The sequence below is a fragment of the Psittacula echo genome (genome assembly GCF_963264785.1).
Source record: "Psittacula echo genome assembly, chromosome: 11".
Taxonomy (NCBI): Eukaryota; Metazoa; Chordata; class Aves; order Psittaciformes; family Psittacidae; genus Psittacula; species Psittacula echo.
The window spans coordinates 8,234,451-8,257,230 of NC_137746.1; the positions used below are offsets into that span (position 1 = coordinate 8,234,451).

The window sequence follows — 22,780 nt, forward strand, 5'->3', positions numbered from 1 at the left end:
TCTCATGATGTCATCACTCATCTTACATGGTTCTGAGAAGTTTTCTGTGGCTTTGGGGTTGCTTATTGTTTTCTGGAGAGATGGCAGATTTATCTTTGAAGGCAGCAATCACTGAAACGTGACTAAGCTTAAAATCAAATACTGACAAGCCAGTGACTCAGGTTTCTTTTATCATAACTATAAAGAATTTGTTAAGTGTGAAGGTTCAGATAATCCTTCACATTTCAGGCCAAGATTTTCTTTTTGCCTTGCTGGAGAGAGTACACCATGGTAATGACTAGATTTTAAAAATTCTACATCTTAAAGCAATCAAACAATTAATTATAATCAAACGGTTCCACAGCCTTTGAAAGCCGCAACTAAACATTTTTGAAGGTTGTATAACAGAACTTCTACCCTAAACTAGAAACTGTCTCAAAGGTCAGAAGAAAACTATTTCCAAAATCGTGTTTTATTGTGCTGTCTTGTGGTCTCACCTTTGCTGTAGGCTGTGCAGTATGAGCATCAGCATTCTGTTCTGGACTTGCTTTATCTCCTGTATAATGTGCTGCTGCTCCCAAGTCAATGGTTTTTGAAGGATTTGCTGTGCGTTTGTGCCTGATGGTAGTTTCTGTAGCTTGTGTAATATGAATGTGTTTTGTTGTCACAGTCTCTTCATCTTTAAACTCAGCTTTGGGAGATTTACCTCGTCTTGATTTTTCTTCATCACTGTCACTAGAAAAACAAAAGCAGTAGAATATCATTTGTGACTGACTTCTCAGTTACTTTGTGAACATTTGGCTTAAGCCACAAAACTTTTGGTTACTGTAGTTCCTTGTAGCAATGATTCATAATGAAAATATTGCTTCTTCCTACATTTGAGAAAAGAAACACTTTACCCTTACCTAATGCACCAACATGACACAGCATTGCACCTATTGTACAAAAGGGATGAAGAAAAGCAAGTTATTTTGTTAAACACTGACTGCAAGTCCACAGCAAAGGATAATAGGAAATCAGCGTTTAAATCCAGAACATTTAATTACCTTCTGACAGGAACTCCTCCACATATTATATAACACTTCAGCAACAAGAACCTAAGTTGGCAGGTCTGCTCTGTACTTACACTGAGACAGAAAGCAGTGAACCAAACACGGGTACTACCATTTGGATTTCAAGAATTCCATTCCAGAGAAACAGCCTTTCAGATTCTTCAAAATGTTTGTGGAAAAAGAATGCTTACAGAGTTATGCAATGCAGTGATACTGATGATTTTCTATCACAGAACACATATTCTTAAAACGTAAAAGAACAAAAGTGTCACCGCTTCAGGTGAAAACTTTTTAGATGTCACTGCGTGACATTTGTTCAATCTGTTACATTTTCTGCTTTTATATTTTAAGTCTTTCACAAACAAACCAATTGACCCCCACCAATAGTCATGTTACCATTAAGGTAAGATTTGTGCATAACAGTGAAAACTGCTTTAGAGAAAGCTTAAATTTATTGAAACATATTTTGAAATAGTAATTCCCTTAGCAATATAGTTGAAAGTGGAAGGGTTTTTACATTTTAATAATGCATTAGAATACTAAACCTGCAAAATTTAAGAAAGACTGTCCCTTTGTCAGTGGGAATATGACAGTAACTGCAGTATACTCTGGAGGGTAGCCTTTGTTCTCTGTTAACAATAGTGGGCTTCTTGGAATACATTGTGCGTGTCATTTCCTCTATGCATATTACCTACTCGCCACTGGGGATGGCTCAATTCATTAACATCAGTGAATATAAATGATCACTCTCTTTTTAAATCTTTTATTTGCAAAAGAAATATATCACAGCTGCTGGCCAACCAAGTGACTACTGGCATTTGCTTGAGCCAGCCTTACATGGACAAGTGAGCTCAAATGGCATCTCTTAACCTTATCCTTCCAAGGCACTTCAACCCTGACTTGCACAACTGTCACCTGCTGTTCCAGTTCTGGGTTTCTACAGATAGCCTACCTATGTGCACAAGTACTGAGACCACTAGCCCCATTTTCATTTGTGACATCAGGATTTTAACACGAGCTCCAGAGAAGACTGATCTGCACATTAGCATGGTGTACATGATACATTCATCCTAAAAGCCTCAGAGGAGTGTGGAAGATGTTGCCTTTTAGATGCATGTTGAAAATATCTAAGACCATGCCAATCACAGCTAGGGTCAGCCCCTGAAAACCTGCTGCAGTATATCTCTTGTCATCACTACAGAATGTGCCTAGTTCATATACACATTCTGTGGGTTAAGTGATTGACAAACATCAAAGTCCCATCAATGGGGTTATTGCTACAGAAGTGGTAGAGATCAATCTCACTAATGTAAGAAATGAAAAAAAAGCAAGTCTTTGATGATCTACAGCAAAATAAATGTCTAAAAGCTTTTGAGAAAAGAAATTAAATATATATGCCAGAAAGCAGGACAAATATTACTCTCCTCAATTTTCTATGACAACCTGTACTGCTTCCAAACTGTCTCAGGAGATCAATTCTTTATTTTTCTTTCATGGTCACATTAACAAAGAAAAAAAGTACAGATTAATGTTCCCTTTAAATGTGTTTACTGTGCTCACAGTAGTAAATTGTAGTGCTTCACCTGAGAATTGCAGAGTGAACTTAAAACCAAAAATTATAGCTACAGTTGTAACAAATAATTAAAAAGACTTCTGTAAAGGAAGTACATGGTTGTAACTTCCAGAAGTTAAACTCTGGATACACGCTTTTTGCTTTGCCTTAAGGTTTTTGTGGGGTGCATTTTGTGTTTTGGGTTGGGTTTTTTTTAACATTCTTTAAGACAATAAAAACAGTTTAGTGACCCTGTAACCCTTTACATGGAATCTGCCTTTAAACATGGCTGTTGCATCCTTTTTCAGATGTATTAAAAGCTTTGCTTCCTTTCTATTCCATTACCTGCATCAATCTTTCTGAATAGTGGAGAAACAAGGACTGACAGAGTTTTAAGAATTCTTATGAAGAAAAGTGTAGTGTTTCAGAAGATCCTCTGTATACCTGCAGGTATTTTAGAAAACACAACTCCAGCACACAAGGCTTGACTCGGGGCAGCAACTGGTTTATTCACCTAAGAACTAACAAGCACTAGGAAAGAAAAACTGAGATTTTTCCCACCCTATGGGGTATTGTTTCTGGTATTTACTTCCAAGGGGATATACTTCTGGAAAAAAGAATCCAATTGCCCCACAGCAGTACTAATGTTTTTCTTCTCAAGAAAAAAAAGCAGGCTAGGCTTCTCTCCACAGTTAGCTGTGTGAGCTGCAGGTCCACTGAAATCTGCCAACTCAAGCCAGCTGTAGCACAGGTTAAGCTCTTGGTTACTTCAAGCATTTTTTATTCTCTTCCATGCAAACTACAGGCTTTGAAAGTAGAGTCACAAATCTAGCAGTTTGGCCAAGTTCTCCTAATGTGTATATTGGAGGTAAAGATAAGTGTCATTCAAATTCCACTGTGAAGATGTGCAAGTCATTTATTCTTTGTGCTTCAAGACCTTTATTGGCTTTACAGTACTAAAGTAATAATGATTTATAAAGCTATTAAGATAGAAACAATAGAACATACAACAGCAGATTTGCCAGCTGAGCAACTACCACCATTTAGACACTTTTCCAAGGAAAATGGCAACTTAATTCGATGTTATTATACAGCAGCAGCTACAAATAAACTAGTAAATTTCTGGAAGCTTCTTTTGGTTTTTTAGGAGAATTGCTGAAGTGTGAAAACACAGAAATGCATGGATTCCATGATTTACAAGAGAAAGTTATTATGTTGTGAGCTTAAGTCACATGATAATTAGAATTCCGTGTTTCTTTCCGTTTCAACATTTAAATACAGTATTCTGTTAATACAACATCAATGAGGTTTGTATTTACACTATTTTTAAGCATAAATAGACATTCCATAACCCAACAATCTTCTTAGATCCTTCTGTAGAAAGAAACCCCTTCATTTCAACACTGATAAAAAGCCTTCCATATTGTCTAATCACCATGCCAAGAGAAGCCACAAGGAAATTTCAGACTGGTAGCCAAAGCAATGCTGGAGAAGCCATACTGCTGCATTCCTTCTTATGGCAGGGTAGCCTGCAACTAACCAATTGGTTTTGCTCATGTATATCCAAAAAAAATTCCTCCTTTTATTTCAAGTTCCAAGTTTATTACTTCCATAAATTTCCAGACAAATACCACACCTGACAGGTACCAAGCACGAGACCAAGAGCCATTCAGAAATAAAGCAAAGGAAGCAAGATAAAAAATGGTCACTGTACATCCTCTACATGAGATGTGGATAGTGAGCTTTCCAGATGTCACATGACAAGTTGCTTTTGAAAGGTAAGTACAGAAAAGCACATGGCAATATACCATTGTCGAAACTGAAATTGTTTACTTTTCTTCTGATCCCTTCTCTTTGTAGTCTATTGATAGTATGTTCTAAGAGGGAACCCTGATGTGTGCAAATACCAGTTTTATGATTTATTAATGCCCTAGCAAGGACACCACACTCTCTTTTTCTGAGAGATACTACCATTATATTTTGTTTCTGTGCAAAATGGCTTGAATTTTGTAATATATATACATCTGTGTGTGTGCATGTGTATTTTTATACACACATATAAAAAAAGTGTGTGTAATTGCTATCTGAAGATATTCCTATAAAAAAAAAATTAAAATCTCAGTGCAAATTTGAATTTTAAGTTGTTTTCCAAAAGGGAATTATTGAGCACTCTCTCTATAGCAATTTCAGATTCTGTTAAGTATGGATTTGATCTTCTGATAGTAAAATTCAATGCACCTGTTGAACTGTAATGTGCAGTTCTTTCTGCAGGCAAAGCAGGGCAGGTTTTCTTCCTTACTGAAGAAATTTAATGGCCAGATGTAACATACAAGTTTCTTGAGGAGGTTCAACTGAAATTTGACTTTTTAAATGGTTTTAAATAAGTCACCTTCAGTTTGCTCTTCCTGACATCAGCTCAGGGAAAAAGCACTGTGTCAAGGTAGGTCTAAGCAGTTTTACATCTCCCTTCTCTTTGGCACTTCAGCATTCAGAGTAACTGTAGCAGTCTCCAGTTCCTTGCTTCCAGCAGTTCCAATTCCTTCCAGTGCACTGGTGCAAGGAAGATCACCAAATTGCTGAGACAAGGAAAACATCAGGAAATTTCAGCCAAATCCCCTGCTTTGCCAGCAGCTAAGCTAGGGGCAGTAATGGAAGACAGCCAAGAGCAGTTAACTACTGACAGAGCTGCATTATTTCCCAAGGCCAGAAAGGGCTGTATATGAAGTCCAGAAAGCAGATACTGAACCCAAACATGCTTCCATACAGACAAGAATGAGAGTATTATCACTAATAATCAGCAATGTTGAAGAGCTTTATAATAGCAATTGCATAGAATAAATTAATGTCAAAATAACTTAGTACCTGCACCTTTCTGGAGAGTCTTCTCTATCTTTCCTTTGGAACTTGCGGATGGTATCATCGATCGTGCTTCCAATTTTGTCGCTCAGCTCGCCTAACTTATCACTGAATGGAAAAGCTGGTTTTTTATCCCATTCTTCATCCCATTTTGACTTGGGCTCAGGATCGTATCTTTCACCTGCGTAAGGCATTAAGATAAGACATATTAAAGGTAACAGGAAAAAAAATGCCTGTGGTCTTTCTGGAACCACTCTTAAGCCCCCCTGCCCTACTTACATAAACCTTACAAGTTTTCAAAGCAAACTGAAAGCTCCCACAGTGCTGAATCAACACTATTATAGCAAGGCACAGCATGTAATGCCAATCATTAAGTGGCAGGAATGCAGATTCAAAGACTTTTGTTTACAACAACGATACAATCTTAATGCACTGCACAGCACAGCACATCAGGATACTGTTGGACTCTGCTGGAGAAGCACAAGAGGCACAGTCAACCCTGGCTGCACAAGCGGCTTATCAGAAATAGGACATGCCAGTTCTGTAACAGGCGCTTAATACATGATATCCCATTCGTGGCCAAGCTGTGTACTCAGATTTACTATCAATGGGGTTTTTTATATGTTGACATTCATGAGCACATAGAAGTGTAGTACCAAAATATGGAAAGACATAAGTGCGCAATATGTAAATTTCTGTTCTTTCTTCCCCATGCTCTGTGAGTGAAAAAACCTTCTAAAGAGATAAAAAGGCAATAAAGCAACTCCTCATTTCAGCAGCCATTGAGTACCCTGAGCATCTTTACTAAACACTGTTACCAAGAAATCAAAAATCTTACCCCCCCCGGCCCCCCCCCAGTGAAGTATTCAAGACATCCATACCGGTATCTTAGCTGACCAACCAAATTTTACTTGAAATAAGTATATTTGCCTATTAAACTCATTAAGAAAGCTTAAAAAACTTAACCTGGGTTTATTTATACGCACTCAGACAATGTAAGTTTAATTTAGAAGAAAAAACACAACACTTAAACTTTAACAAAGACTTAAGTACCAGAAACACAGCACACATTACTAACTTGTACTGTGATCTTATATCAGAAAATACAGGTATATAAAACAACCCAATGTATATTTACTTAAGCTGAGTAAAATTTAGTAGCAGAAAAGAAGAATGGCAAAAAATTCATTATTTCAAGTTACATACAAATTATATTGTAATCTTGATGTTCATTCAATTAAGAAATTTTTAATTAACATAAATGATAGATTCCAGCACTACAAGGTGCAAAATTTGAGCTGTATCTGTCCAGTACTATCACATAAGGAGGATGTATTTTCTCACTGCAGATGTAAGTGCAAGTCTCCAATGGTATTTGTTTAGATCCATAAAGGATAGGCAAACTTTTACAAAGTAGAGAACCTGTTGCAAATCAGTGAGAGTCAGCGAGATCTTTATCACTGAAAAAGAAGAAATCCCTAAGAAACGTACTGCTGTTAAATGCTGCGGGAGAATAAAATGTCTGTATTTCAGTTTATGTCAGGCTCTCAAGCGTTTTAACATAAAATCCAGTATAAGGTTTCCTTGTGCAACAGGAATCTTGAAGTAAATTAAAAAACACCTCAAGAACTTGGTATTTTCAGGACGAAAAGAGCTAAGGAAAACCCTGAAAATACAAGCATTTTAGATTTAAACAGCTAGAATCTTCTAGATGACAAGTCTGACCTTGTTTTGCGCTGCTACAGATATTATTTTTTTAACCTTACTCACTGAAGATATAATTAGAAATCCTTTACCATAAAAACTAAATGCAAGACAAAGGAGATATTCCTTTAAATTAAAATACTTGAATGATAACTAAAGAGCATATGGACAAAGAGTTCTACCCAGCATACAGGGAGAGATCACGACTGTACAGAGCTAGTCAAAAGATAAGCTCAGTGAAAGAACAGAAGGACACGTACTTAAAGTATAAATGCAGTGACTCATAAGTATTTCTTAGAAAAGAATCACCAGAATTCCAAGCAGGTAGCAAAAGCCTAAAAGAATATAATAAAACTAGACATATCCTGCCATGGAGAGAGAGGTTTTCAACAACTGCATATGAGGAAAAGGCAGAACAGAGGAACAAAAGAAGTAACCTGTCAAAACCAGAAGAGAGCAAATCTAAATTTAAGGCTCACAGTGAAGATTAAAAAACATACATAGCACCAGAGACAGACAGGCGAGGTTTAAATCCTACAGTTACGACTCAGATCTTGTATCAATCCCTTCTCTCAAAGAAGTCACTGACTAGCAAACCAGAGCCATGTGCCATTGTGACTCTGTGACCCATCCCTTAACAAAAGCAGCCAAGGACTTACTCAGGCCAAAGACTATACAGCTAAATATCTCAAGACTGACAGCTGGATCAGCGACATGCTGGGATACATCAGGCATAAAAAACCAGCTCAAGCTCAGATCCCTGCTACACATTATGGCAGGGACTGGGAAGCAAGAAGGAAGCTGAACACTTACATAGTGCTGGTTGTGTGCCTTTATCTAGCCAAGGCTTTCAGGGAAAACTGTGTCCTCGCCAAACAAAGTCAAGCTGATGGCATTACATCCTCCAAGGCCAAGATCCTACAAACACACTATGCTGAAGATCCAAATAGTCTAACAGAACTCAATGCACACATGAAGCACACAGGTTATCTCAGCAAAACAGGTGAATTTGTTTCCAAAGCAAGGGGACATCAGGCTACCTGTCAACAGCATTTGGATGATGGCTTGGTTTTCACATTTCACTTTGTGCATGGATGTTTTTAAATACAGGAACTTAGATTTTAAACACACAAACTGAGACACTAACAGCTGTATTGGTAAATTCATGAATTACAAACTCCACCACTTACGAAGTACTTAGTGCATGCATTTGAAGTCAGATCTGACAGACATCAGAATCCATACAGTTAATACCCAGATACCTTTCAAGTGTCCCAACAGTATTATTTGGGAAACCAAAAAAGTTTAAGGGCATATAATATTTATATTGTTTCACCCAAACACTATTACTGCCCTATAAACCCTAACACAAGTTAACCAATGGTTCTAAAGGAGGTTGGCAGGAAGGAGCAGGTGAAGCAATTCTTATGCTGTAGTGGATGGAAAGTACATCATTTTTTAAGACTGACTAAGAAACCCTTACTTACGAGGGCATTTATTTATCTACTTCTGCTACAGCAGCATTCATTTCACAAGGAGACTCTGCCTATGAATAAAAAAGAGACAGCTAAGTTTGGCTAAGCCAATGCATTAATGTCATTTGTATAAGTTTCCAGTTAGTTTTTAATGTAAAAAGAAAAAAACTGACTTACAAATTTAAGTGAATGACTGCAAAAATCTTTATGTGGGGGAAAATGTGCAAGAATTCTTTTATAACAGCAACACTGACAGTTAAAGAAAGATACAGAAAAAGCACCTAAAGGAGCATCTTAGAAATTCCTTACATTATTTGTGTTATCCAAGCCAAGTTAAAAGATGGTCAATCCTTGACCAAGAAGGCCTAGTACTCACTGTATCTGAACCCTCCAACACTGTCCGAAGAAACCCCAATGTATTTGTCTTTGTTCTTCTTTGCTTTCTTTCTCTCTTCCCGAAGTCGATCATCATCTTGAGCAAACTCAACCATTTCTTTTACCTTCTGGCGTATGTTTATACCCTGGTCTTTGCCATTTTCATCTGTACAGGTAAAGCAGGATAGAGATGATGGATGGAAGGTGGGGGGAAAGAAAAAATTAATCAGAGGCAGTAATATCAAACATCAAACCAAACAATCTGAATTACAGACACAACAGTCAGAGAAAGAGCTTATGTCTACTGAAGTACACTCATTTCTTTAAAAGTGACTGACCAAATACTTTGTTTCAGCACAAATGTTCATCCTTAGATAAATGAATTTTCCCTGAATGGTGTATTTAGAAACATCTCACTGCTGCTGAAACATTTAAAAGATTAACAAGTGATAGAAACAGAAATTATATTCTCCAATAGAACAATTTTAACCCTTCCAAATACAACCCCTCTTCCTCAGTCTTTTTAGAACAGTTTTGCAAGTTTAACTGCAAGAACTCAGCCTTATTGCACAACTGAATTCTTGAAAAATAGCTTTCAGTTGGGATGTACTACAAGCTAAATGTGCTCCCTTCCCAGCCTTTTTCTCATTCAAAACACACACTGGCCTTGCTGCCTTTGCACTGTAAATATTATTTGGTGGGAGTTAAAAAAAAACCCAGCTTCAAACAGATGTGTGTGTTTTGGAGCTCTAACCTTTTCTTCCCATATGATTAAAGCTATTCCTTTACGGACACCACAGGGGACCAGTATCTAGTGCATATTTTAATATAAACCCGAACGCTCATGTTGTGTTGGTTCTGTTGTTATTAGCCAGTCTTTTCTGCAAGTTCTTGTCTTCACTAATTAATACTCTAGGGTCCCACGTCTTGGATTCTGCACTCTTCACACAACTGGCAACAGTCACATTCTAATTAGACTGGGGAAGCTTCTAAGCTGGTTCAGGTGACTGACAACTCCAACTACTGTTTTAATTTGCTTATAAGATTTTTCTATTGCTCACCTACAAAGTGGTAATTTTCCAGGGATCGCAAATCATAAATGTGTTCTCTGGCACTTGTAACAACACGCTCTGATCCATTCCTTATGAGGTAAGCTAGGAGCAGCAAAGACTATAAAAATACAAAGCACCTTATGATTGCATGAACAAAAGCTCTATCTTTTTTTAAAGGAAAAGAAGAAAAAAGCTGCAATAGAAAAGCAAACCTACCCCCTCCCCAAATTAGGAAGTAATAAGACTTTCTCCTTTTAAATAAATGCTCATTATATGGGTTCACACAGAAAAAACCACGCTTTCTCCACATGCACCTTTTGCTCCTTAGAATATTGAAACTGTACTTGTCAAACTCTAATTTGTTGTTACTAAATCCCAAGTAGTTACCTTCATCAGCTACTGCTGATTTTAAAATACAGCAGTAGCAACGTAAGAGAGAAAGTTAACCCTGCTAAATGAAGCACTTTCTTTTGCCTCTTTTGTACACAATTTTCCAATGGTTTTCACCAAAAAGTAACTCCTACAGAAATTTAAGAAGCCTTCTGCAGGATGCAATCGGTATACAAAACTGCATTTCAGGACAATTTTAAGCGAGCAACAAAATAAATGAAGTTTAAGTAGTACTTTAATTATAATTTTATGTTGAGGATTTCTATCTAGAAAAAAAAGAATACATGCTTTCTCCAAAGTATCTCCTTTATCAGCTAAAACTATCATTATATTTCAACAAATCCAAACCTGATAAGCAATTCCAAGCAGTCCTTATAACATTAAGTAGCTATGCGTGGTAGCATTAAATATTAATTTATATTGTACTTCAGGGAAAACAATTACTATGAATACAAAACATCAAGCACCTGTGAAAACCACAAGCCATGCCTTAGAATTAATTCTGTCTTGTTACAATCCTGGCATCAAGGAAAACAAAAATATAAGCTAGTCCAATACACCACATCTAAAAAATGAGGTTATATTTGCATAATTCAGTGAACACTGAGCACCACTTTAAGTGCAGCATGAGATAATCTTAAGCAAAAAGTTTCTCTACAATGTTAATTAAGTAAAGACAGAAAAAATGCAAATGATTCACTTCTTTTTCCAAAACACAAGTAGGAGATAAAAACCTCCTATAAGATCTGCAAGAAAATCTGGTCCATTCAAAGCTAAGCTACTATTTTCAGAGAATTATGACTTGAAATAAAATTAAGGTTAGTTTCCATTTTATTTCAGGTATTCTTGAGTTCCTTCCAAAACATTTTCCCAACAGCGCAATAACTTCTCATCTACTTCTCATGGAGCACAGTAACAACTCCTTTGGGTGGATTCAAAATGCGAATGCTACTCCAGCACTTGAATATCAGCAAAATGTAATTGCTTTATTATGTTCATTAGGTAGCATCTTAAGACACAATTCTAAACCCAGAAATTTTGTTTCTTTTATATACAGCATTAGAAAGTGGAGTGATACAGCAGTATCTAAATAAGATACTACATCAGCACATTATACAAGCAACAAGAATTATGTCCTTTATAGACCAACACAAAGTCTTGAATATTTCCAGCTCATATACATACACACCTTATAAACTCTCCTCCAGTTCTTTTTATTGTCTTTCAGCATTCGAGTCCAAAGCATGTTCATAAGTTCTGGAAACTGTTCATACATAAACGTTGCCCTAAAGAATTAACCAAAAGGAGTAAAGAAATTTTAGTCGCCGTGGTTTGGCACCCTGGCTTGTTAAGACTCAGGGCTGACAGTAGATGGCAGGCTTGATCTAAGCCCATTCACATTTGATGACATTACAAGGGAAAAAGCTATCCCTCTTTCTTACTCATAAAGAACTAATTCACATGCCAGCACTACAAAAGAAATAAGCAATTCTAAAAATCTGAGGCAGTAAAAGAACCTTCACTAATTTATAACGAAGGTAGTGTTTAACATAATTCTGTAATAACCACTTCAACTATTCAACATGCAACTTCCAAGCTAATTTTTAACAGAAAAGAAGTTCAAGGAAGAATGTGACATGTTTTCCTCTATTTAGAAAAGTCACAAGAAAGCAGTTTGAAAATAAGCATTCCAAAACAGGAAGATATATTGAAAGAATTATGAGACTCCATAAATAAAAATCAAGATCTTGAAAAAGACTTTGACTTCTTTTTTGTCAGTTTTCAATATATTGTAAGATTATGCATTAAGAAAGTAAGACTTGATTTACAGCAACTTTTCAGCATTATCAGGCAGCATACTGCAGAGTTGATTTAGCAGCAAATGTCACATTCCTGTATAAAATGCACCTTTCTTTTCTTCATCACTGAACCAAATTATCACTTACTTGGCAATCTCTCCCATGAGTTGCCCTGAAGGTCCCCATGGATCATCATTGGTTGCTTCTCGAACCTTAGACTCTATTTCTGAATAATTCATAACCACATTGGTGCTGCAAAGGGAAAAAAAATTCACACATGAAGATTAGCATCAAAACTGAGAAACACATGAAAACTTAATAATGACACTAGTGCCTATCTCACTTAATGAGATACCTCTACAGGGTGGGAAAGAAAACATCTTTAGTGCAGAAGTTACCCTGAGGACACTATATAACACATTTAAGTTGTCTTTAAGAAGGTTTTACTATTCTATTAGTCTTCAAGAATACAGATGAGAAACCAGAGATTACATTACAGCTGGATTCGGTCCAGTAAAAATGGCTTCTGGTCAAATTAAAAGCCAGACCAAACCACTAGAGTCAAAGCTGATAGCATCTCCAAATATTTGCTTACAGGTTTGTATGGTGTACAGTAAAGCAAGAGGCTTTATAACTCAATCAGAAGCAGATTTTTTTGTTAACGATGAGTGCTACAAGAGAAACTCAGGAATATCAGTACCAGACTGAAGTAAGGGAGATGAGACTCACTACAAAGCCTGTTTCCTAGCTTGAATTTATTTAATTAAGGGAAAACAGCAAAAGAAGAAAAGCTGCAGTGCACTCTGCTTCACCATTAAAGAAATGCAAATACTATATGGAGCTCAGATGATCTCCATGAGAGTTCACAGAAAAACATCACTTGCAAAAAGGAAGCAATTTTTCCATATTGGTTATATTAAAATAGTCAGTATGTGATTATGTTTTCCAAAAAAAACAAAATCTCTCAAACTGGTAACCTTCAACTACAAGCCCCTTCTCATAGCCCTAAAACCACCCAGAAACATTTGATAACAATGATTTTTCTTATATTTTAATGTGAGCGAGCAGGCCCAAAACATCATTTATACAGAGAATGCTTGAAAAACAGCTCTACAGTTATGGAGTACTACAGCATTCAATAGGAATGAAAGCATTACTATTACTAAAAGGAAATATAGTAAAAAAATCTAGTCATCTAGTAAAGGCCTCAGCTTTCCCTATATACTTTGCAGTATATTTAAAATAACATGCTTACATCTACAGTAACAAAAGTTTGAAAGTTCACTTAACTGTTTAAAGCACATCATACAAGTTAAAAGAACCCTGTAAGATGACTTCTCAACACAAACTATCCCATAAAGTCAAATAGATTATACTGCAAGAACAATCTAATTATCTTATAATGCAATGTGGAGAAGGCATTTGCTGCTTAAAAAGCTCCTCTGATCCTGAAGGTCTAGAAGAGGGGGAAAAAAAAAAAGATTCTTAATAAGTCATCCCTCTGTTCATGTAGGAGTTGCACAATGCAGCATTCACGCAACACCGGTTCAATTTTATTTCGCATAAGGATAGCAAAGATCTTGTCACTGGGAGTTATAAACAGCAGAATCAAGAATAAGATCCCCTAAGTCTGAAAGGGAACACAGAAGGTAATTGTTAAAACAGAGTAAAATTCCTGGACTTAATTTTGGATTCTCAGCATGAGAATCCTGCCGTCAGATTCCCATGTATGATTTTATTCAACTTGGTGTATAAAAAGTGTAAGCTACATGACTGAATAAATAATCAGCAAGCTAACAGAACCTACATATGTAAAAAAAGCCATGTAGGAACACAGCAGTAGTTGTGAACAACAGCAATTAACATTTCACAAATTCATTTCTGCTAAATGCACCTCAAGCTTCTGCTCCCGACATTTTCTTTACCATACAAATGTAAACTAATACCATCTTTATTTCCCATAAGCATAGAACGTAAAAAAACCCCCACAACTCCAAAGCTACAGGCTTCAGGGCTTTGTAGCTTCGAGCACACTAGTTCCCTTGTCCCATCGAGGAAAGGCAGGGAGTTGCATGGAAAGGTTCTGTTTGTTTTTCTAACCCCTCCTTAAGTGCTTGTTTGAGAGTCTTGATGGAGAGTTGGGAGGGGAAAACATAAAATGAAGCATTTCCTTAATTTCTTAGAGGAAAGAATTTAAGAATGGAAATATGCTTGGAAAGATGCAAAGTTATCCTATAAAAAATAATAATCCAGCATTATGGAAGAGCTCAAAGTGCATGGCTGTAGCAGCATTGGGGTTGAAAAGGGGAAACGGAAGGAAAACATGGAAATTAAGTAAATGCCAAAAGAAAGGAGCACAGAAGCCTGCTCTGTGTCTAAAACACTCCTGCAGTAAAGTTAGTGTCCTCAGAAACTAGGAGAAAGCTCTTTTATAAGTGCCAAGATGAGCTCTAATGGCACAAAGTGTTCCAAAACAAAGTATCTTTAAGCCACATTTAATTCATCAACAAATGTAAACTTCAAGGAAAGAAAAAAACAACCAACTGTTGTAAAGCTTGGCTTTATTCCAGGTCATTTAAAAATAACCATTTCTAAGAAGGTGGAAATACAGTTTTATTCTTCCTTTCCCATGTTTTCTATGGCCCTCATTCCATGCCCTACCCATGATTCCTGTGACCTCTGCAACAAGAAAATAATTTACGTCCAGATGTGAAGGGAAAAAGTGACTACTTTGATTGCCAAGACTTCCTGGGATTGATATAAATTTAATATCCGAGGACACTTTCAGACACCAGGGGGGGCTCTCTGATTAGTTTATACTGGGCAGCTTCCAGGGAATCGTGCTGGATTGCATGGACACAGCCCGCTCAGCAAAGAAACGGACATACAACAGTAAAGGCTGTCAGAAAGTATCTTTGAGACAGTGTTTCAAACACCCTGCTATCTGCGAGATCACATTTGGATCTACCCCAAATCATTAAGTGAAACCCTGCGCAAACAGCATCTTGTGACAAGCGCGTTTACAGAAGCTTTTGACTTGGCCAGACATTAAACACAAGTGTATTTTGAAAGTTTCACCCAAAACAAAGGCATGGCACAGAAATGGGTTGACGTTGACATTACGAACTGCTGCATTCTTTGCTGTTTGTGTCTTACATTTGTTTTAAGTCTTCTTAATCAGACTAATGTCAACAGATGAGTTTTACTCTTTATTGTACAGTATTTCAGTATTGTTTCTTTAGAACAAACCCAAAACTGTTCAGAAGAGCCAAGAGAGGGCACTGTCACATCTCTCAAACAGCAGCACGGTGACACTGAACAAAATGCTCACTTTCAATTTCCTGCAAGAGAACCCTCAACTTTAAATGTTTGCATCTACAACTCATAGCAATGCTGAACAGGTAGCTCAGGTCTGCGACTAAATTCCTTCACATGAATAAATGGACATTGCTAGTGAAATAGCGGGTAATAGCTCTGATCATCTCTGACTGCATCAGGTAATAAGACACACTTCCTCTTGAAAATTGTGAAACTCAACTGATGTACCACGGATGAAATACCACAAAAATACTCTGTCCACAATTTTGTCTGCGTTTTTCAAAGAAAAATCTTTCAAAGAATTCAACCAATTGTAAATAGCTTCAAATGTTGTTCTAAAGTTATGTTTTGAGATTTGTAAATATGAGGTAAAGCTTGTCATCTGGATCCAGGGGCCATATCCTACAGTGTGCTAAAAACACCTAAACCTAAAACAAAACCCGAAACAACCCCAGAAAGTAAGCAAGAGGGGGAGAGGAGAGGGATGGGCAGGGTGAGAGGAAGTATTGCACATACCTCAGTTGTATAATTCGAGGTAAAAATACATGTTTAGTTGGAGTTTGGGAGAGCAAACAAACAAGAAGTTCTGTTCCTACAGATACACAACTAAGGGGATCAGAGAAACTGCCAAAAGTTTAACAAAGCATCTGCCACTTCAACCTTTACTACAGTCTGAAAACCACTTTAGTTTTCAGGCATAAACGAATAAAAATCCTACAGGTCTGAGATTATCCTCTGAGCACTGTTCTTTACAACAGGGAAATTAAAGATAGCTAGTGGGTAGCCGGCAAAATCATAAAGCCTTACAGACTGAAGGAACACTTCACAGATGACATACAGAAAAGGCACAATTTAAGAGGGGTTCTGTCTTCCATCTCTCTTACGAGAAGATATTGAAAGCAACCCACGACATGGACACAAATACAACAAACAATGGTGAGCGACGAATATATACGCAGAAAACCTCTATTATTTTCATTACTTATTTCAACATACTCCAGTATAAGGCTCTGACATATATTTTGGCCACTCTGCTCAGGCTTCTGACCTTACATAGTAATACATGACTTGAGCTACTAATATTCAGGACATTAGTGAGGATGAGGTGCACTCTGCTCTCAGTAACATATCAGCACTTCTTCAGTGGTGTTTTCCATAAAACAGCCACAAAATTAATTCCAAAAAAGAAAGCTTTTCTCTTTAAGACTAAGAAAAAAAATTATTTAAAAAAAATCACTTTTCTGCCAGGAAAGCAAACCCATTGTAATTCCACCCAGCATTTTATTAAAAAATTAAATAATCACAACATAATGAATTGAAATGTTTGTTTCGGAGCGAAGATTTCTCATTGTTCAGGACCACAGGGATCTCTACAGATTCATCTGCTGTAACCAAAGTCAGCTCAATTATCTGTTAGGAAATTATCATCACTTACAAAATATTACACAACTATAACTATGCAGCTTCTAGTAATAGCTTCCAATTGGTAAAATTACAAGTAGCTTTGTTGTGTCTGAACTAATTATCCCACATCAATCACTGCTGGTTCCACACTGGAAAAAACCCACCGCTAAATCTCTCTATATTGTATCCCTTGAACCAGGAACACTCTGGAAACATGGATGTGGGAACATCAGGCTCTCATCACAGTCAGCAACAGAAATGGAAGTAGACTGGTTTTTCAGCTAATGTCTTCTCTACAAATTTGCCCCCAAACTCTAATGTTAACCCTCAAACAACATTCCATGATGATGATTTACATACACCACCAGCAAACCTGCTAAAGAAAAAGGTGCAACAATTTTTGTCTTTATTCACTTGATTCAACACTTTGATTAGAACCCCCGATGCAGCACATAGCACTAGTAAGAGTAAAGAGTTCAGTGTCCATAGTATTTTCAAAAGGATGCCACACAGGTATTTCCACTTCATGCTCCCCTGCATCTCCTGTATCTTCCAGACTTTTTTCCATGGTCAGTGGTGTTCTGTACCCTCATCACCTTGACAATACAGTCAAAGTGCATGAAATCATAACTCATAAAGGAAGCTTACAGTTCACTGGTAGATTCTGGAACAATGTTCTTTTGGAGGGAGTATTCCTAAGATAAGCATTCATTAGGAAAGGAGTAAAGAGCTGTATCTCAGAGTTTCAGCTCTTCAAATGACACGTAAACTTAGCATTTCACATCAATGCTCAAACAGCAGCAGTCTTAAACATACAGAAACCTTTAAATACCACATGCACAGGAAACCTGACATAGCGAAAATAAGAACCATGAGAAAAGCAAGCACTTATACATTAAAGGTAATGAAAGAATAAGAAATATCCATCCATCCATCCATAACTTACTTTAAAATATATTAAGGAATTGGAAGGCCTAACAGATCTTAGTCAATGTTTCTGCACAAACTTGAAAGCTTTGAATATGCCCTGGGGCAAGAGTCAGACCACTCCATTAAAAGCACCATTAGGATTAGAGTTGCTATTGATGTGGGTGGTGTCACTGAGGACACAAGTACAATTCTAGACATTAGATCCACAGAAGATTTGTGAAATGCCATGTCTAATCTTGTGAAAACTAAAATAACCAGAAGTCACAGAGAGGGTGCATTACAACAGTTTCTTTATAGTGATGATAAAGGTATTGGGTTGGACAGGGTAAGCCTAATTAGAAACACTTCTCCAACCTCTGGGAAGCTGCCCACTGTGCTGAGGGACTGAGCAGCAGGAACAAGAAACCTGGTTACACAGTTAAAAATTTTTTTCAATGTATATTTCAAACCAATTACAATATCATGTATACATGGGACTCCTATGTGCATAATATTATGCCTTTAACTATTACTCCAAGGACATCACCGGATTATGCACCTTCTGTTTTCCTTTTTTAATTTTACAACTGGGAACACTAAAATACTAAAAGCTGAGATAAGAAACTTACTACATTTTCCCACCATTAACAGTTTCCAACGAGACACCATTCTGCAAATACCTGTTTAAAGACTAAGCACAGAAGAAAAAAGCAAACCCAAGTGTTACACACATGTATGCCTATTGCATGCACAGTTTGAACACTGATGCCATCCCAACAAACAGCAACAGTAAAGAAATCATAATTTTAGAAGAAAAAATAAATAATCTGTTAGAGGGGGAGGAGTCTGGATGAACAGAGGACAACAGAAGCTTTGTTTTTGTACAGCACGATGCAGTGTGGTACCGAAGTCTTGCAAGAAACAAGTACTTTAACCTTTTGTTATCTGAGGTGACAGAACAGACACAACATAAAATTATCTTTTACATAAGTGTTTAGCATTATACTTGCAATATGCAGTCTCAGACTAATATTTTAGCCTCATTCTCTCTGTAATTTGTTAGCAGCTTCTTTATTTTTAGAAAGCCTTCACCACGTTTCCTATGACTTTCACAGTGAATCAAAGCAAAGCACACTGCATTTGGCCTGTGACAGAACAGATGTTACTGACTCAGAATAAAATCTTGTCACCTCGCTTGGTGACATAGCAAAGGAGATTTTTACAGCAACAGTCTCCAAAGTCTACATGAACAAAACCCAATAAGAATACACTTACACAGCTCTGTGCAGTGGTTATTAGATTTAAAAATTAATAGATTGCATTGTTCAAACAGAACATACCATAAATGGCATCTAAAAAAGAAATAGATAAGAAAGCATTAAATTACAGCATAAATTACAGGAAAGTTTGCTTTAACTCTACTGAAGAAGGAAGAATGTGAATCAGGTTAATTTATTCATCTTGCATATCTCCATTCAAACATCACTACAATTTTTATGGAAAGGCACACAGCACTGCTGTTATCTTTCTCATATGGATGGTTTATTATCAGCATGGTGGTAATTTCAATGTAAACGTCTGAACAAAGGCAGCAGTAACTTACATCTGGACGCTGAGCTAATGCTTTGCTCCTATAGTTAAAGTGCTGGCTTTGTCTTCCAGCAGCTTATTTTCTCCTAACAGTTCGTCTGTCTGCTCCCTTTCAGCGGAGAAGCTAGCAGTCTCCCACTATAACACCAGACAGGGACCCACTAGCTATCGCTCATCTGGTCCATGGTGCATGTTTCAGGAATACCACAACAGACAGGAATAAAACACAACAGCAGTGATTTTTTTCATATTTCCCCCAAATCAGTACAGGGCCTATCAATTTAAGGCAAAAAATGAAAACAAGCCAAAGTATAATGTAGCTTTCCTTTCAGATGCTTGAGACTGCATCCATATTTGCTTTTTTAAAATAAATGGACAAATACACCACAAAATAAGACGAGCAAAATGAACATTCAACACCTGGAGAAGAGATAAGGCAGACTCCAGGGACATTTTCACAATATGGTTACCTAAAAGACCCCAACCCACAGACACATGCATCTAAGATGAAGCCTTTGGAGGGGAAGGACCCATCTTATCCCCACCACTCAACTTCTATGAGTCATGCATCTAAAACTATTTTTAGCCTCTAGATTAAAAGGTTCCTGTAAAGCAGGACTGAAAATAGACAGAAAGCTTTCTGAGAACGCTAAAAAGTTAATATTAAATGATCCATTTTTAAACTGTGTGCAGAACTTAGCTTCAACTACTGAGAGTACATAGTAAATAAAAAAAGTCACACAACTTGTCTGAGCACAGGCTATGCCTCCCCCACTTCCAGGTGTGGGAATCTTGGCATCTATTAAATTGTTAATTAGTTTCCAGAAACATTTTTGCCAATTAAAAAAATCATTTAATACTTTTCCATCTGGGCATGAAACTCTTTCAAAAGAGCATTTGAATTGGTGAGCTAAAAAAGAAACTGTCCCTATCCACACAGCACCACCTCCCAAACCACACAGGGCCAGCACACCACGCAAGAAGCACCTCCTAAAAAGGGGCATCATATTAACTCCACTTATTTAGCCTTGCTTCCTTCAGGCTCTGAGGGATTAAAGCTGATCATTGGTCCAAACTTATGTTTTAAGAAACTGAAAGGATTTAAGACAAAGTCAAACTGAAAGATGTATATCAGCACCAGATTTCACTGCCCTGTGACAATCTGTCAGTACCTTAGAAAGCTCACCATTCAGACTGTCTCACAGAGAGGACAGAAAAGATAAGACATAATTTATCCACCTGTTATCCCAAACAATATAAAGGACATTCAGGAATGTATGTACCTAATGTTACTAGCAGATATTCAGAGAAAAAGATACTAACTGCCTTCAAACTAAAGATGGTCTTACAAGTGTGCGTGTGCTGAGGTACTGGCACAGGTTTGCCTAGAGAAGCTGTGGCTGCCCCACCCCTGGCAGTGTTCAAGGTCAGGTTGGACAGGGCTTGGAACAAGCTGGTCTAGCAGAAGGTAGGGTTGTAACTGGATGAGCTTTAAGTTCCCTTCCAACCCAAACCATTCTGTGATACTATAGTGCTGCTCTTGCCCTCAGTGAACTCATATATTCAGCCTCAGCCAGCATCTCTCCCCTTGGTTAGTGAAGACAAACTAACTAAAAAACATGTAACAAACTTACTGCATTTTAATTTTGCTCCTGTCAGTAATGTCACTTTTGTTATAAAACACAAAGCTTAGATTTAGAGCCTTGCAAATGAAACATATGGATACCAAATATGAAGCCAGCAGTTCACATTCAGGGAAGAAACAGATGGGTACCCATCTGCCAAAATGCCTAGTGAAATACCTCAGGTTACACAGAGGTAACAGCACAACATTAGCTGATACTTGACCGTTTGAAGTTACTTATTTTTAAGCCACTCCTCAGAAGCATTACAAATATGACACCAGTCAATTTCATACAGGAACACTGGGTATTATTACAGACCTATGCAAGTTGCAATTATGCTCTTTCTGACCAATGATACCATCTTCATTACGGTACAGTAGGATCTAAAATACAATTTCAGCTTTTCAAGTTAACAGCTTCATAATTTATGTGGCAGATGTGCAAGGCAAACTGCACAGAAAGAGATAAGCCAAGAAAAACATCCTGATGGCCACAAATGAATTACAACTTGTGGGAGGAAGGAACTATAAAGCTATTTCCTGTGCCTTACAACTTCTAATCACAAAAGACTACCAAGTAAACAAGATAACCCAAAGTCCACCACACACACACTTTCAAAAAGAACAGTGACTTTAAGAACTAAATTGAAACCTGTTAAAGAATTCGGGAGATCTGTCACTTACAGAAACCGCTCAGTGTACATTACTGAAGTCTTCCCCTCCAAAGTTTCCCCCCCCTCTCAGAAGTTACCCACTTGCAGCTTGCTATATTCTCGTGTTCTTGTAATTGCTATGCTACAGCTGAAGTAGTTTTTACAGATGTTGGGAACATGAAGCAACTAATTACATGGCAGTTTTAAAGCATATTTGTGCAAGGAACCAACACTTCTCCCTCTGAGAAGATTTAAGGCTGATTTCATCTCTTCTATTGCAAATTCCCTGTAGTATGTAAGTGTTAATACTTTCATATTTTTATATGAAAGAATCCCTTGTGATTTAAACCAACAGATACATGGTTGTTTAAATATATTAATTTGTCAACAACTGTAGAGCAGCAAGATGTGCTGGTAAATAATTTCTCAAACTCACTGAGGATTTTGCCACAATTACTACTATCGATCGTGGTTTTGTATCATCGCTATATGAAGCATTTCTTCATCTACAGCCCAGACCCATTTCTTTGTTTCCCCATTCTTTATGGATGTTTTGGTTCCAAACACCCACCTTAACATTCTTCAGCTAGCATCCTCTAATCTTCAACAATTATACTATTTTTACTTCAAATACACGTTTCCGCAGTTCCACTTTAAAGCCTCAGTAAGTGTTGTCATTTTGCTTCATTCAAAAAAAACTTCTGTTAAAGGTGACTTGCCAGAATAAATGTTGTACTCCAGCAAGTAGAATGAATCAAAATACTTCCTTTTAATTCACACTGTAAGAACACCATGATAGTATTTTCCACTGTTCTGCAGTATTAGTTTTTTAGGTCACATTTTTAGCTCAAGTTTTAGTTAAAATTAGAGTCCAATTACACCTAAACCATTTTTGTGACAGATCTGGTTAATCTTAAGCATAAAAACCGATTTCACAAACAAGTAGGGGAAAAGCTTTCTTTCAGGCAACATTTGACACTTTGGTGGGATAGTTACATGCTACAACAGCAACTCTGGTTTTGAGTCAGACAAAAAGGCAACACTGCTA

The 22,780-nt window shown here is 37.2% G+C and overlaps 1 protein-coding gene across 4 annotated transcripts in view; it reads right to left on the reverse strand.

Moving 5' to 3' along the window:
- Positions 1 to 22,780, reverse strand: part of CLINT1 (clathrin interactor 1) — a 56,871-nt gene that overhangs the window by 17,118 nt on the left and 16,973 nt on the right. For 3 of the 4 annotated variants that reach the window (XM_080626904.1, XM_080626903.1, XM_080626901.1), the window contains exons 2-7: positions 12,382 to 12,486; positions 11,625 to 11,721; positions 10,055 to 10,163; positions 8,995 to 9,159; positions 5,446 to 5,620; positions 477 to 714 (exon numbers count right to left, since the gene is read on the reverse strand). In XM_080626904.1, coding sequence (XP_080483030.1) covers positions 477 to 714; positions 5,446 to 5,620; positions 8,995 to 9,159; positions 10,055 to 10,163; positions 11,625 to 11,721; positions 12,382 to 12,486 — 889 coding nt within the window. The remainder of the gene's footprint in view (positions 1 to 476; positions 715 to 5,445; positions 5,621 to 8,994; positions 9,160 to 10,054; positions 10,164 to 11,624; positions 11,722 to 12,381; positions 12,487 to 22,780) is intronic. The other variant, XM_080626902.1, reaches the window with a different exon arrangement.